At 31.0% G+C, this 14,102-nt stretch overlaps 1 protein-coding gene across 2 annotated transcripts; it reads left to right on the plus strand.

Moving 5' to 3' along the window:
* The first annotated feature begins 1,099 nt into the window (after window positions 1-1,099).
* On the plus strand, window positions 1,100-4,680 carry LOC123210067. Of its 2 annotated transcripts, none has more exons than XM_044628251.1 (3): window positions 1,100-1,358; window positions 1,509-1,560; window positions 4,070-4,680. In XM_044628251.1, the coding sequence occupies exon 3, from the start codon at window positions 4,111-4,113 to the stop codon at window positions 4,450-4,452; it is 342 nt and encodes a 113-aa protein (XP_044484186.1). In that variant the 5' UTR covers window positions 1,100-1,358; window positions 1,509-1,560; window positions 4,070-4,110; the 3' UTR covers window positions 4,453-4,680. The 2 variants fall into 2 exon arrangements, with proteins under 2 accessions (XP_044484186.1, XP_044484185.1); XM_044628250.1 differs by having other exon boundaries at window positions 1,101-1,358; window positions 1,509-1,556.
* The last annotated feature ends 9,422 nt before the right edge of the window (window positions 4,681-14,102 follow it).

The raw sequence follows: 14,102 nt of genomic DNA on the forward strand, positions 1-14,102 counted from the left end.
TCTCTAGCTTCAATGAGTGTTACAGGATATGAGAGTTTCTCTACAAAAAGCTACAACCCTCTATTGTGATAATCAAAGTGTCATTCAAATTGTTTATAATGATGTTTTTAATGAGCGCACCAAACAAATTGAGATTGATTGTCACTTTGTTTGATATATATATCCTCAATTGGCTAAATAGTTGATATCTTCACCAAAACTCATCCTTCAGGGCATTTTTATGAATTTATCACAAACTCAAGTTACCAAACTCTTTGCCTCCTTGAGTTTTGAGGTGGGGTAGGAGAGGGGGGCTATTAAAATATTTCTAGAATATATCATTTCTTATTTTAATTTTTTGTGTATATTAATTTTCCCATTTTATAATTATTTTATTCCCTTGTATAAGGTATTATCATGTATAAATTCACACATGTATCAATAGAAAAATATGTTCAAAGTTTATTTCACTACACTATTTAACAAATTTAAAATTAAGACTTTCTTGCTCTTGATTAATGATATCGATTAGTTCTATCTTGGGCATAACTACACCTTTACTGCAGTAGTTTTTTTTTTCTTTTAATGATTTGTTAGAATACTTTGATGTTCAATAGAAGTTAGGAAAGTTCAGGTCAAGAGGAGACGTCAATATGATCATTAGATGATAAGTGCATAAGTAAAATAGGGATAAACAATGTTATGTCTATAATTTTTGTGTATAATTTTGTATATAATTTTTATATATGATTTTATATATAAATAACGACGTGTTATTATCTGATTGGATAGTTAAAAGTTTAAGATAAATTAATACTCAATCATATGATAATATATTATTGTTTATATATAAAGTTATATATAAAAATTACGCATGTAATTTTATTCAATTGAAAATCGGAGGAGGTTAAGTTTAAGAGGTAATGTTATTTTATTTGGGTAAGAGTGACAGCTTTGCGATCTTACATTAGCCTAAATTGCACTCTTGGAAGCACGGATCCAAAATGTTTTGGTTTTCAAAATGGTCCAAAACCGGTACAAAACGTTTCGGGATCAATTCGTTAATTTTAAAAAAAGAAAACGCGTTTCTGTAAGGCGTTTCTTTGAGTTAAAAAAGGGCAACAAAATTCGTTCCCCTTTTACGCTTAAGCAACCCAAAAGCCCAGCCATCTCCTCTCCGTCGCTGTCAGCCTGTCACAAATCCTATTCGTCTCCGGCTTCTCGAAGTTTCGGAGAACGCATCTCCGGTTTCATCGGACATCAGTGCATCGATGGCTTCATCAGTTCTCAAATACTGACCTGTTCGTGTTCGACAGGCGACGACTTCATCAGTTTTTCCGTCTTCGACGCTCTGTTCCGTCTCCGGCTTCATGCTTTAGGTTCGTATGTTGCTGCAACTTTTGATTTTAATACAGTTTATTCTACACATGTAAATTATGTAATCTGTAATTCTTTTCCCATGAATAATTATTGAGTTTCTAGCTAATTTAGCCATTAATTTAGAGCAGTTTTTTTTCTTGTCGTTTCAGAATCTTGCTGAGCAGCTCAAGTGTAGTGTGACAGACTTCAGTTGCTTGGTGGGTATGCTTCAAAGCTTATGTCTTTGTTTTGTGATGAGTTGTTTTTTGGATTGTTATGAGATTTGGATCTTGAAAGTTTTGAATTTGTGTTGTGCTTTAGAAGCCTTTATTTACTCTGCATTTTGTTACTTTGAGGATTTGAAAATTACAGTTTACTGGAAATTACAGAACTTATTTATTTATTCTGCATTTTGAGGATTTTTTGTTTTTTATCTCTCTGTTTCTTTTCCATTTAGTTGTTTCCTACAACTTTAGCTTAAATTTGTTTACAATTCATTTGGTTGATGAGAAACTGGATGAGTGTCTTCGCTTGCTTACCATTCATTTGTTTTGTATGTTATTGGAAGAAATACAGGTGCTTTTGATAATAAAGTTTTAGTGCATTATGATGCTCACAAAGTGTTTGATAAAATTCATAATGAGTAATTAATTTTTTTTTTTTTTTAAACAAAGTCTAAGTGCATTATGATGCTCATTGTGAGTTCCTGCATTTGTGGAACAAAGTCTTACACACTTAAGAATAAATGGATGCCTGATATGTGTTTTTAAATAAAAACTCAATTAACCTGTAATATGCTTGTGCACTAGACATCATAGATGATCCATTCAATCTAACAAGAATCTAATAGTTGTATCTTTTGGATCCTGTAAGCAATATTTCAAAATCAGCATTTGACTCACTGGTAGGCCTGTTTCATATCAATTGATTCAACTAATCCAAGGGAGAAACTTGACTTACAATGTCCCACTTATTCAATTCGAGCAGCTTTAGATTTTAATATTGAAACTCCAATATGTTGAAAGTACCAAATCACCTCTCATTGAGCTTAAGCCAAAGCAGTAAACACCATCTGCAGGAAAACACCAAATCATTGCTGCACCAAGTATTACATTTTTCATGCAAATTAGGCTTCCATTAAATTTTAAAATGTTAAGCTATATCATGTTTAAAGAGTAGGTTATTACAACATATAAAGTCTAATTTATTTTGTATTTGCTTTAGTCCTTAAAAATGTCATAAATTTAACTATGATATATATATATATATATATATATATTTTCTACGTTTTTGTTATAGGTCACAACTTTTCCTATACTATTTTCATGTAAACATTTTGCTTGCATTTTTGTTTGTTTTTTAGGTGGCAAACTATCTCAACATCAAGAGCTTGCTAGATTTGATTTTTCATACAATTATTGACATGATTAAGTGTAAAACCCTAGAGGAGATTAGTAAACCATTAAACGTTATGTTACTCTATTTTATGTTTTACTACTTTGAACATGTGTTTACTTAAACTTGCTTAGTAAAGTGTATGATGGTTATTTGGCTATTGGTATGCGGAACTATACTCTCAACCATGATATTTATGAAAGGGAGATTCATAAATGATGTTTATGTAGAATTTATTTAGCCCTTTGTATTAGATCCTAATGATTATGATGATATTACTATAAATTAAGCATGTTGTGTTTATATGCCAATACTATAAGTTAAACATGTTATATTTATGATGCAATTACTAGGAATTAAGATGTTCTGTTTATCTATTACTTTCACACAAAGGAGACATTGTTACTGCGGTATGCATTGGTAGATACAATTGAAATATTAGGTTTTAAGTCCTTGATAACTATAATTCTTTTATTATTTATTAGAAGTAAATTATTTTTATTAGGTTAAAACTGTACACCAAACTGGACCAAACAATACTTTTTCAGTTTGGTTTGGTTTGAAATTTTTGTGAACTGTTTTTTTCAGTTTGGTTTGAAAAATGTCTTAAACCGCACTAAAACAAACTGTGCTTTGTGGATTCTGAAAATTACAGTCTTTGTGTTGTGCTTTGAGGATTTTATGACTATTTATTCTGCATATGGGTTTATGCAGGGCAAATTTTGTGACATAAATTTGCATAAAGGATATGAATGATTAGAGTTGATTCTAAGGAGAAGAGAAATACCATCCATCTTTTGAGTGTTGAATTGTAGATGTATTTTAAAAAAAAAATACAGGTTACTGTACATTTTAATAAAAAATTGATATTTATCAAGCAACCATATATTTTTAATATTTACACATTTCCCTACGTTTCCATTTCCTAGATTTTTTAGAAAATGTGTTTCAACGTTTCCGTTTCCATGCTACTTCGATTGCACTCTGTAAAACTAAGAAGGGCTAAACTGTAATTGTACCACTCTTATATATAAAGGTCCAAAATATCTCTATTTTCTTTCAAGGCTTTTCATTTGAATAAAATGGGTTTCACTCTCTTACTCTAGAGTCTTCTCCTGCTCTCCCTCTCTCTCTCTCTCTCTCTCTCTCTCTCTCTCTCTCTCTCTCTCTCTCTCTCTCTCTCTCTCTCTCTCTCATTCTACGATTAGGTTTTCCGCTTTCTTTTAATTTTTCGTTCAAGACTTGCTTTCAAATTGATTCTCAACAATTTGTGTTGTATTTGTTCTCTTATGGATAGGATGTCTCGAAATAACATTTAATTTTGTTTGGTCCTTAGATTTAATAGTTCACTGGGGTGTGTAAAGGCATATTAAGGAAATGGCTACCGAGCAGAAGGGAGAAGTGGATCACTCGCCTGCTGGTGCTCCTGGTGTTGGATTTATCAGGAAGGCAGAAGAACAGTATCGAAAAATCAAGGAGCATGCAGAAACGTATCCTTATGTGTGGGCTTCATATATTGTTGTGTACGGTGGTTTTGGACTCTGGATGACCTACAGGTGGAGAAAACTTCGTAAAACTGAGGACAGAGTAAGGGTTCTTCAAGAGAGACTTCGGAAACTTGTTGAAACTGAAGAGTCTGCAAGCTCTGCGGCATCTGTTGAAAAGGTTCCCAAATCTGCTGAAAAGACTTTACAATCTGGTGATAAAATTTCCAATTAAGGTTATTTGTCAATTCATGGGCTTTAGTTTTTCTTTAACATTAATTCAGTTTTGGAAGTGGATTGATTGCGCTTCCTCTAGTTGGGTATGATGTGGTAGATGCATGATTTTCAGAAATATTTTCTAGAATTCCTTATTCAGAACCTGAGCATTTGTTGTAGTATTTAAAATTTCGGAATCAAGATTTTTTTGAATTTTGGTATAAATGATATAATAGATTTTGGAGAAGATTCTAAAGTGTGCAATGGAGCATCGAAATAAGTTACAAGAACTAGATGACTGATCATTGTAATATTGATAATTTTTTGTTGAAATTGAGCTCAAGTTTTTTAAGTGCTTTCCCTGTTTAGGTGATCGTCATTGCTTTTCAGATAAAAGAGAGTTTGTTTCTTGTAGATTTCTGAAGAAGCGTAAAGCTTAGAAACCAATTTTGCAAATGTAGTTTTCGTTGTTTTGGTGGGATTCACTCGTACCACTATTCCCCAGTCATAAAATTGTCTTGTGTATTGATTTTATTTGGGGTATGTTTCAAATTTTGCTGTACAACATTGAGCATGTAACTTTGAAGAGAACTTTCTTTTTAATCTTTTATCAATGTATGTCATGTTAATTAAAAATTAGAAAAATGCATTTACATAAAAGACGTTTAGCTAAAAAGCATTGGAAGAATGTAGAAGCAATGTGACACTCGAAATTTCAATAAAGATTCACATACTTAAGTATAACCATGTCTCCGACCCATTTCATAGTTGATGACCTGTATGTTCAGCAAATATCTGATACTTGCGAAGCTGATGACCATAGGTCATCTTAAATTTTACTTTGGATTCGGATTACATTAGACTTCTTTGCGATTTAGTATTTTAAGCTTCAAATTGGTTGAATGAAGGAGAATGCAAATCTCAATTTTGATACTGGAAAGAAAGCAGGTTCCAGTAATAAACATTGAAAATGAAACTGATAACCTGACATGATTATTGAAACAGAATATAAATGGATTCTCTGGGAGACATTCCAGCATTGCTTCCTGAGGAAAGTCTGATTGAATAGAATGATATATTTGAATGAAATTTCTATTTTCTATCTGGCAATTTGCTCACAAATGTGGCAGATTTTGAAGTTTCAACAGATTTGCAAGTACTCGTTGAAGATCCTACTGTATCACATTGGTTGGTAATCCACAAGTGAAACAAGCAAATACAAGAAATGGTTGAGTAAAAAAGGGTTAACAAAACTGGTATAATATTAGAATTTTTAAGAAGAAATCTTAAGTTTAAGTCTCTATCATGCTTGTAAAACTCTCTGATTAATTATTTATAAAAAAAAATAAAAAAAGGAAAGAAAAGAAAAGAAAAAAATAAAAAAATAAAAGGTTGAGCAACCTTGCTAATATGGGTAAATGAATCAGTAGACTTATTTTGCAGTGTTGGTCTTCCTTCATTGTTATGCAACCAGGACCGATCTCCTTTAAGTTGAGATGCTGGAGCTCCTTGATTCTATACAATATTTCACAAATGTAAGCCCATTATTCAATAGCAGTAGGAGGAAGTTATACATAACAATTTCTTCAGGTTAAGGAAAGAAGGAGAGTGAAAAGTTAATCTCATTCCTGGGTACTCTCTAGTAGGATCTGAAGTAAATAACTAAATTCACAATATTATCCTATTATGCAATCAGAGCTAACCCGGAGAAAAGAATAAATTTAGATAGTCCTTTCTGGCTCTAGTGGAAATTAGATTGTTGCAGCATGAGGTCCTATGGAAGTTCAGTACGAATCAAAAAAATATCTTTGTATAAATATTCCAACAACTGGAGATCACATTTCTCTCTATAGAGAAATCAAAGAATTCTACTGGATATTGTTAAATGGGCCGTCGATCTGCATTTGGAACAGGAGAAATGTCTTTCAATTTTCTTTTGATCCATTATCCTGTATGGGTATGGATAAAAACTCTATCAAAAAATTAGAGTGATTAGAAATATATTTAATTTCAATGTTATATTCAGCCACCCAGATTTCTTATCTAATTAATCTAGTTTTGTTATCTTTTAAAGACAGTTTTATAAATAAAATTAAATACTTCGAATATGTCTTTAAAGTAAATTTTTGACTAATCAAGAATAATCGAAATCTATCAATACATTCTTTAACCATTAAAACTTTTTTTTCAGGAGTAGGATAATTTATTTCTACAGCTAAAAATTTTCCTAAAGCATATCGAACTATTCATTTAATATTGTCAGTTCTCTTGGCTTTAAGAACTCCTCTCTAGCAGTAATTAGAAGCATCACTCTCTATAATCATAAAATCTGTATCTTTTGGTAGAGTTAAATATTGCAAGTTCTTAGTCAAGTTGTTTATCCAAATTATATAATTAGTGTCTTCATTAGTCCATTCCCAAGGCACTTTTAAACTCACTTTCTTTGTTAATTCGTTTATTATCGTAGCCAAATTTAAAACATAGTCCCTAATTTGATTTGCTAGTCCAAAAAATTGTTGTAACATATGTTTTGATTCTAACACATTAGGAAAATCCAACAATTTCTTTGATTTGTGGTCTTCGAGCTGAATTCCCCCTTCTCCAAATTCTTCTCCTAAGAATTTGAACTTAGTTTGAAATCATTCTATCTTTCGCTCAGATAGAATTATTCTATTTTAAAAGAATCTTTCAGTTATTTGTTGAAGATGATTTATATGTTTTTTCCTAGTTTTGCTAAAAACTAGTACATCATCCATATAAACAATACAAAATTTAGACAAAGTCAAAGAAAACCTTGTCCATTTTCCTTTAGGATATGGATGATGCTTGTTTGAACCCGAAAGGTAAAACTAACCATTCATATAGGCCTTTTGGACATGTAAATGTCATCGAAGGTATACTTTCCTCAAACATTTTGATCTACCAAAATCCTAATGTGAGATCAAATCAAGAAAATATTTTTCCAAATCAAGCTTTATTTAACAAAGCTGACTTGTTAGAAATTTTATAGGCATCGTCTATAATTTTACTATTTAACGTCCTATAGTCAATAACCACTCAATATTTGCTCTATTTCATCAACTTGGTCACCAATTTCCTTATCCAAGGAATATAAATTCCTTGGAGTTAAATTATTTAGAACTGGAAGAGTTATGTCAACTTGGTCGCTAATTTCCTCAATTCAGCTTCATCTACACGAAAGATAATGAATCACAAAATTCATTGTCATGCATTGGTACAAGAAACTATAGATAGTTGTATCAAAGCGGAACTAGTATTCCCAGAATATAAACCTTATACTTTAGATATTCTGATAAATACAAGAGTGACTAAATGTATAGCTAAGAAATCTTGTTTTCCTCCCAAACTATGGAAACAATTAGACCAACCTATTATGAATATAATCATAGATAGAGAACAAAATGTAATTACGAAATATGTCCAAAATGTAACCATTCTCTTAAACAAGAAAATGTTCAAAGTCTTGCTATTAGACTATTTAGAGGTTGACTTTATTCTTGGAAACTCATTTTTGAGAGGACAGCCAAAAGTGAGGTCGTTCATCCAAGATAATGACTATATTATTCTTGGAGGACACACTAGTCCTATCTTAGTAAGACTTGAAGTTTTTAAAATAAAAAATGGTTTTAAACCAAAGAAATTAAAGCTTGAAATAGAACACATTAGCTTCTCTGTCAAACTTAAAGAAAAGTGGTGGATAAAAGAAGTTGAGCTAAGAAGAGATAAGGAAATGACTTTAAAAGAATATTTCAAACGGTCTATGCTTATTATAAAAATCGGATCATATGGGGTAGATCATAGGGGGAAAACACCTCTGAAGTATACCTTAAGAGCATGAAAGTAATAATAAGGTGAGAAAGCTCCGAAATATTAAAAGGTTATGATAACTCTTCAAATCTCGAAGACATTAAGAGATTTAAAGAGGAACTTTTCCTTATTTTGATGAAATGCCATTAAAACTTTGGGAAATGAACGATATATTTACTAAAATAAAACTAAAAAACCCTGATGATAAAGTCAAAACAGACTCTCGTAGGTACTTCCCAGACACAAAAGAGGAATTTAGGAAGCAAATACCGAAACTATTAGCTAAAGGGCTAATACAAGAAAGTAACAATCCACACTCTCACCTACTTTTTATGGTAATAAATAGAGTAGAACAAATAAGAGGAAAAGTTAGGATGGTTATCGACTATAGGACGTTAAATAGTCAAACTATAAACGATGCCTATAAAATTCCTAATAAGTTAGCTTTGTTAAATAAAACTAGATTTGGAAAGATATTTTCTTGATTTGATCTCAAGTCAGAATTTTGGCAGATCAAAATGTCTGAGGAAAGTATACATTTGACAATATTTACATGTCCAAAAGTTTATATGAATGGTTAGTTTTACCTTTCAGGTTAAAACAGGCACCATCCATATTCCAAAGGAAAATGGACAAGGTTTTTTTTTACTTGTCTTGCTTTTGCGTTGTTTATATAAATGATGTATTGTTTTTTAGTAAAATTAGGAAAGAACACATAAATCATCTTTAACAAATAACCAAAAGATTCCTTGAAAATAAAATGATTCTATCTGAACAAAAGATAAAATGATTCCAAACTAAGGTCAAATTCCTAGGAGTGGAATTTAGAGAAGGAGGAATTCAGCTTCAAGACCACATATCAAAGAAATTGTTGGATTTTCCTAATGCGTTAGAATCAAGACACATGTTACAACAATTTCAGGGACTAGCAAATCAAATTAGGGAATATGTCCCGAATTTGGCTAGGATAATAAACAAATTAACAAAGAAAGTGAGTTTAAAAGTGCCATGTGAATGGACTAATGAAGACACTAATTGTATAATCAGGACAAAAGACTTGACTAAGAGCTTACAAAATTTAACTCTAACAGAAGATACAGACTCTATGATTATAGAGAGTGATGTCTTTTATTACTATTGGGGAGGAGTTCTTAAAGCCAAGGAAATTGACAATATTGAACGAATAGTTTGAGATGCTCTAGGAAAATTCTCAGTTATAGAAATAAATTCTCCTACTCACGAAAAAGAACTTTAAGTAGCTAAAGAATGTATTAATAGATTTCGTTTATTCGTAATTAATCAATAATTTACTTTAAGGACATATTCGAAGTATTTAACTTCATTTATGAAACAACTTTTAAAGGATAACAAAACTAGATTAATTAGATGAGAAATCTGGTTTGTTGAATATAACATTAAGACTGAATAAATTTCTAATCAATCTATTTTTGCGGCAGACTTTTTATCTAGGTCTATACAGGATAATGGATCAGAAAAAGACTGTAATATACTTCTCCTATTTTAAATGCAGGTCGACAACCCATTTAAGGAGAAATTGTCTGAATAGGAAAAAAATCTAGCAAGACACAGAGGTTAAGTCTATAAATATTGTAATTAAATAGGTAATTACTACTTTATAAGAAAATACTGTTTCTTTATAGGATAATAATTATACTTTAGGAAAAACTTGCTACATCACAAGGATTAATACTTTTCAGGTCATCTCATTCATCAGAAACGGATACTTCTAATCAACAAAATCCTAAGTATTAGAAGGCTAGCACAACTAGCATAGTGGATACACAACAAAAGCTTACAGTGCCAAAATCAAACTATAATAAATGAAGAAACTTTGATAGAAAGAGGAACTTTGAAATTGGATAATGCAATAACAAGAACTCTATGTCAGATAGAGGAAAAGAAATCATTGTTACTACAAATGCCAATAAAAAAGGAAAACTCCAAAAAGATTGGAGGGAAACCTAAAATCGTTGAAACTGTCGAGAGACAAGATAAAACAACTATTAAAAAGTAAGATAAAATTGTTACAAAATAGGATAAGGAAAAGAAAAAACTATAGGAAATAATAAGTATTATAGATCACTTTGAATTTCTTGAACACCTTAAACTAACAGAGGCCAATAGAGTATTATGGGATGACTTGGAAGCTTAGTGTCGAATAGCCGTTGTGACAGTTCTAGGGCTAGTAGAGCTCAATTGGTTAATGCAGAAGCTAGTAGGTAAACTGGCATGGCTGGAAGCAAATAAGGTGTATTATAAATAAGAAGAAGTCGTAAGGAGATCAATTTTTCAGAATCAAATGTTTTTGAAAACTAGGATATTTAGAGACAACTAACTTTGTTATGCTTTACCTTGAACTAGTCACTTTAGAAACATTAATAACACTGTTACAAGAAAAAGATGTAAATGATTTTTTGACAAGTTTATCTGTATTTGTGGATGGAGCTATTGAATTGTATATTCCATGGAAACTCTTTAGAAGAAGAAATTTTGGACAACTCTTGAACAAAGGATGGATTGATGCAATGGGAATAGAGTCTAAGAAGCAATGGTGGATCCTTAAATATCAAACGTTGCAAAACAAGCATTATGCGTATTGGATAAAAAGATTCACACATTTACTTGTGTTATCACTTCTTCAATCCAAGAAGATGATAATATCCAACCTGAGCAGATATGAGAATTTATTGTAGGAGAACCATGGTATGGATTAATGGTTTGAGAAGACATCTCAATGGGATGGTATGCAATACAACAAATAATGAAAAACCTTAATAGAAAGGATTGACATTGGACTATGATCCATATAGGAAAAATATTACAACTTCAATCCAAGACAGATGAACTTTTGTAGAAGAACACTACAATTCATATAGATAAAAGGATTGTAGTAACTCTACCTAGTAAATATGCAAAAGTTCAAGGCACTTTATTCAAGGAAATCAGTCTCAACTCAGAAAAATAACAGAAGGGTTTAAAATCCAAAATATTTCTCAAAAAACCCTGATGGAAACTATGAAAGAAACTTTTTGACTGGTATTAACTGAAGAAAAAGCTGAAGACACTTTCAAACTCTTTATGAATTTATCAGACAAGCCTTATCCTATTTAAAGCCCAAAAAAGGATTAGAAAATTTAATCAACCCATAACAAATGATTAACATGGGGAACGCAACTGTACCAAAGATGCGAAAGACAAATGGAAAGACAAGATGTTGCCAACACTTGAAGATCAAAGATTTAGATTTTGCTAGCATATTTCCATTGGGATAAGATTTAAAATTATTATGTAGAACACATGGGAGACATAAAATCCAATGTCTAAGAAAAAAAGTAGTAAATATTTGTCAATAAGCATCAATTAATAAGCCACTTGTAAAGATAGTAGTTAGACTTTAATAATTATGTCTAAAGATTCAACAAAGGTTGAAATCCAAAATAGTCATTCTCCTATCTATATAAGAGAGAGCTTGTAAATTTGACAAGAGTATAAAATTTAAAAGGCATTCTCTCAAACTTGTGTTCTTTCAAATACTTTGAAAAATTAATCAAGGTACTCTTAAATCTCTTTCAATTATATTATGATCATGCATTTAAAAATATAATTGTTTAATTTTCATTAAGATACATGTATGGTATAATGAAAATGATAATTAAGTTTTGATGAAAATTAATCTTTTTATGTTGCTTCATAAATGGTACAAAGCCATGTTACTTTAAACCATGATTAATCAAAATTTAATGATTTAATAATATTATAATCAGATAAAAAATCAAGTTGTTTGGGATGTTATTGGTGGACTTTAGAACACTTTATTAATTTCTCTTATTACAATATTATGAATAATGAACTAAATGGAAGCAGGTGCTTAAGCAAATTTTGTTTTCATTTACATCATGAGATCGAAAATAAACTTGTCATAGGTTTATTGAATATTGTCATAGATAAACTTGAGGAGTTAAATACCAAGGTAGATAATTCAGACAGGAAACTGAATTACATGATTTATCGAGTATTTTCAGTGAGTCAAGAGCTAACTAAGATAGAGAAATTAATCTCTAAAATAAGCTTTGATTTACAGAGGATAATAGCTCTAGAACATGTTGCTTCATAAATAAAGTTTCTAGGTTTGAACCTATTCTTTCTAAGGAATTTAGTTCTCTTCCTATGAGTTTTCTTATTTTGAAGTTTATTCGATTTATTTTTAATACAACTATATTGTCTTGGGACTCCTTCAAAGTTGTAACAACAAGTGTCATCAAAGCTAAGCTTTTTAGCTTCTTTGTCAAGCTTCGCATTCAAATATCTTATTCTCACGAGTTGCCTTACAACTTTGATTTTTCCTTTTGAGGAATCAACTATTTGATTCTTTTTCTAGAAGCAGCTTAAAGGCCTTATTTGTTGTTTTATCTCATTTATTGGGCAACTTTGCAAAAAATGTATTTTTCATTACCTTATGTGTGCCTCCGGGTAGCTGATAAAAATATCATCTATATTCACAAAAAAAAATTTTGAATTGGCACATATCGCAAAGACGAAGCTTTGTTAGAGTTTTTAGAGTAATGATCTCTACAAGGTTTCTACTAGATATTATTATCCCAGTAAATTCTCTTGAGAGCATATCTTTGAAAAGAGCAAATATTCCTTCACAACTTTTCAAGTCCCTTACCATATCTAAGATTCTGGTACTGGCTTCTAGACTTATCTAGAAGCTTCTTGTAGCTCTTTCCAGTGTAGACCATAAGAATTGATAAGTTTGTCCTAGGTCAAATGACTTGTTTTGCACATAGACCCAATTTATAGTTTTCCAATTTTTGATAGCATCAATATATTACTAACATAGTCAATATTTAGGAAACTTCTACTAGACGATATTTTCACTAATCGAGGTGTCAGTCTTGACATAAATTTTGACTTTATCTTTGTAGGATAAGTCATAAGTGTGTACTCAAGCTTTGAGATTTCTTGTAAAAATCTTTCAAAAGGGTGTACAGGGTTGTTCATTCCTTTTAAAGGATCATCTGTAATCTTGGTTTCCCTGAGATTAGAGATTAGATTCTCTAGATCTTCCATTTTGGCCCTAGAGGGATCTTTTTAGTTTTCCCTTTCTTTGAAGTTTTTCTTTATTTCTTAAGTTTTTCTTCATAATATTTGCTGATTTTTTCAGCATCCAAAAGATTTATATCTAGAAGTCCTTCTTCTACTTTCCATTTACCTTCTTCTTTTGAAATAAAGTATTCCTCTTTTATTGCCTTTAAGCACAATTTTTTGACTTTTTCCCAATCTTTTTAGGATTCTTGAGCTACAAAGTTTGCATATCTTGGCTGTAAAGTAAGATACTATATAGGCTAGTAGTGAACTACTTGAGTGTTTCGTTGTCTACTATGCTTTTTCTTAATTAGGAAGTGAGGCAAGTGATATCACAAGTTTTTCTGAATTCTGAGATTCACAATACCAATACCCTATAACAACCTCTACTTTATCCAACCATTTATTCCAAAATTCTAGTTCGTGGGATTCGATGGTTGTAATCCAAGTAGGTATAAATTGGAGTATCTGCGTGGCACCTTGTCATAAGGCTTTATGAATTGTGTTAAGTAATCTTCTTACTTCTAACCATTCCAGATAGTCTTGTTGAATAGTTGAGTTTCCGTTACAGAGATCAAGAATACACTGTCTGATCTCTTGTTCAGTATATCCTTTGATAGGGTATACTTGCTCTATATCACAAAGAGTTAATGACATAGGATAATATGATTGTATTAAAAATAAATCGAATGAACTTCAAACTAGGAAAACTCATAAGAAGAGAACTAAGTT

The sequence above is a fragment of the Mangifera indica genome, chromosome 3, assembly GCF_011075055.1.
Source record: "Mangifera indica cultivar Alphonso chromosome 3, CATAS_Mindica_2.1, whole genome shotgun sequence".
Lineage (NCBI taxonomy): Eukaryota > Viridiplantae > Streptophyta > Magnoliopsida > Sapindales > Anacardiaceae > Mangifera > Mangifera indica.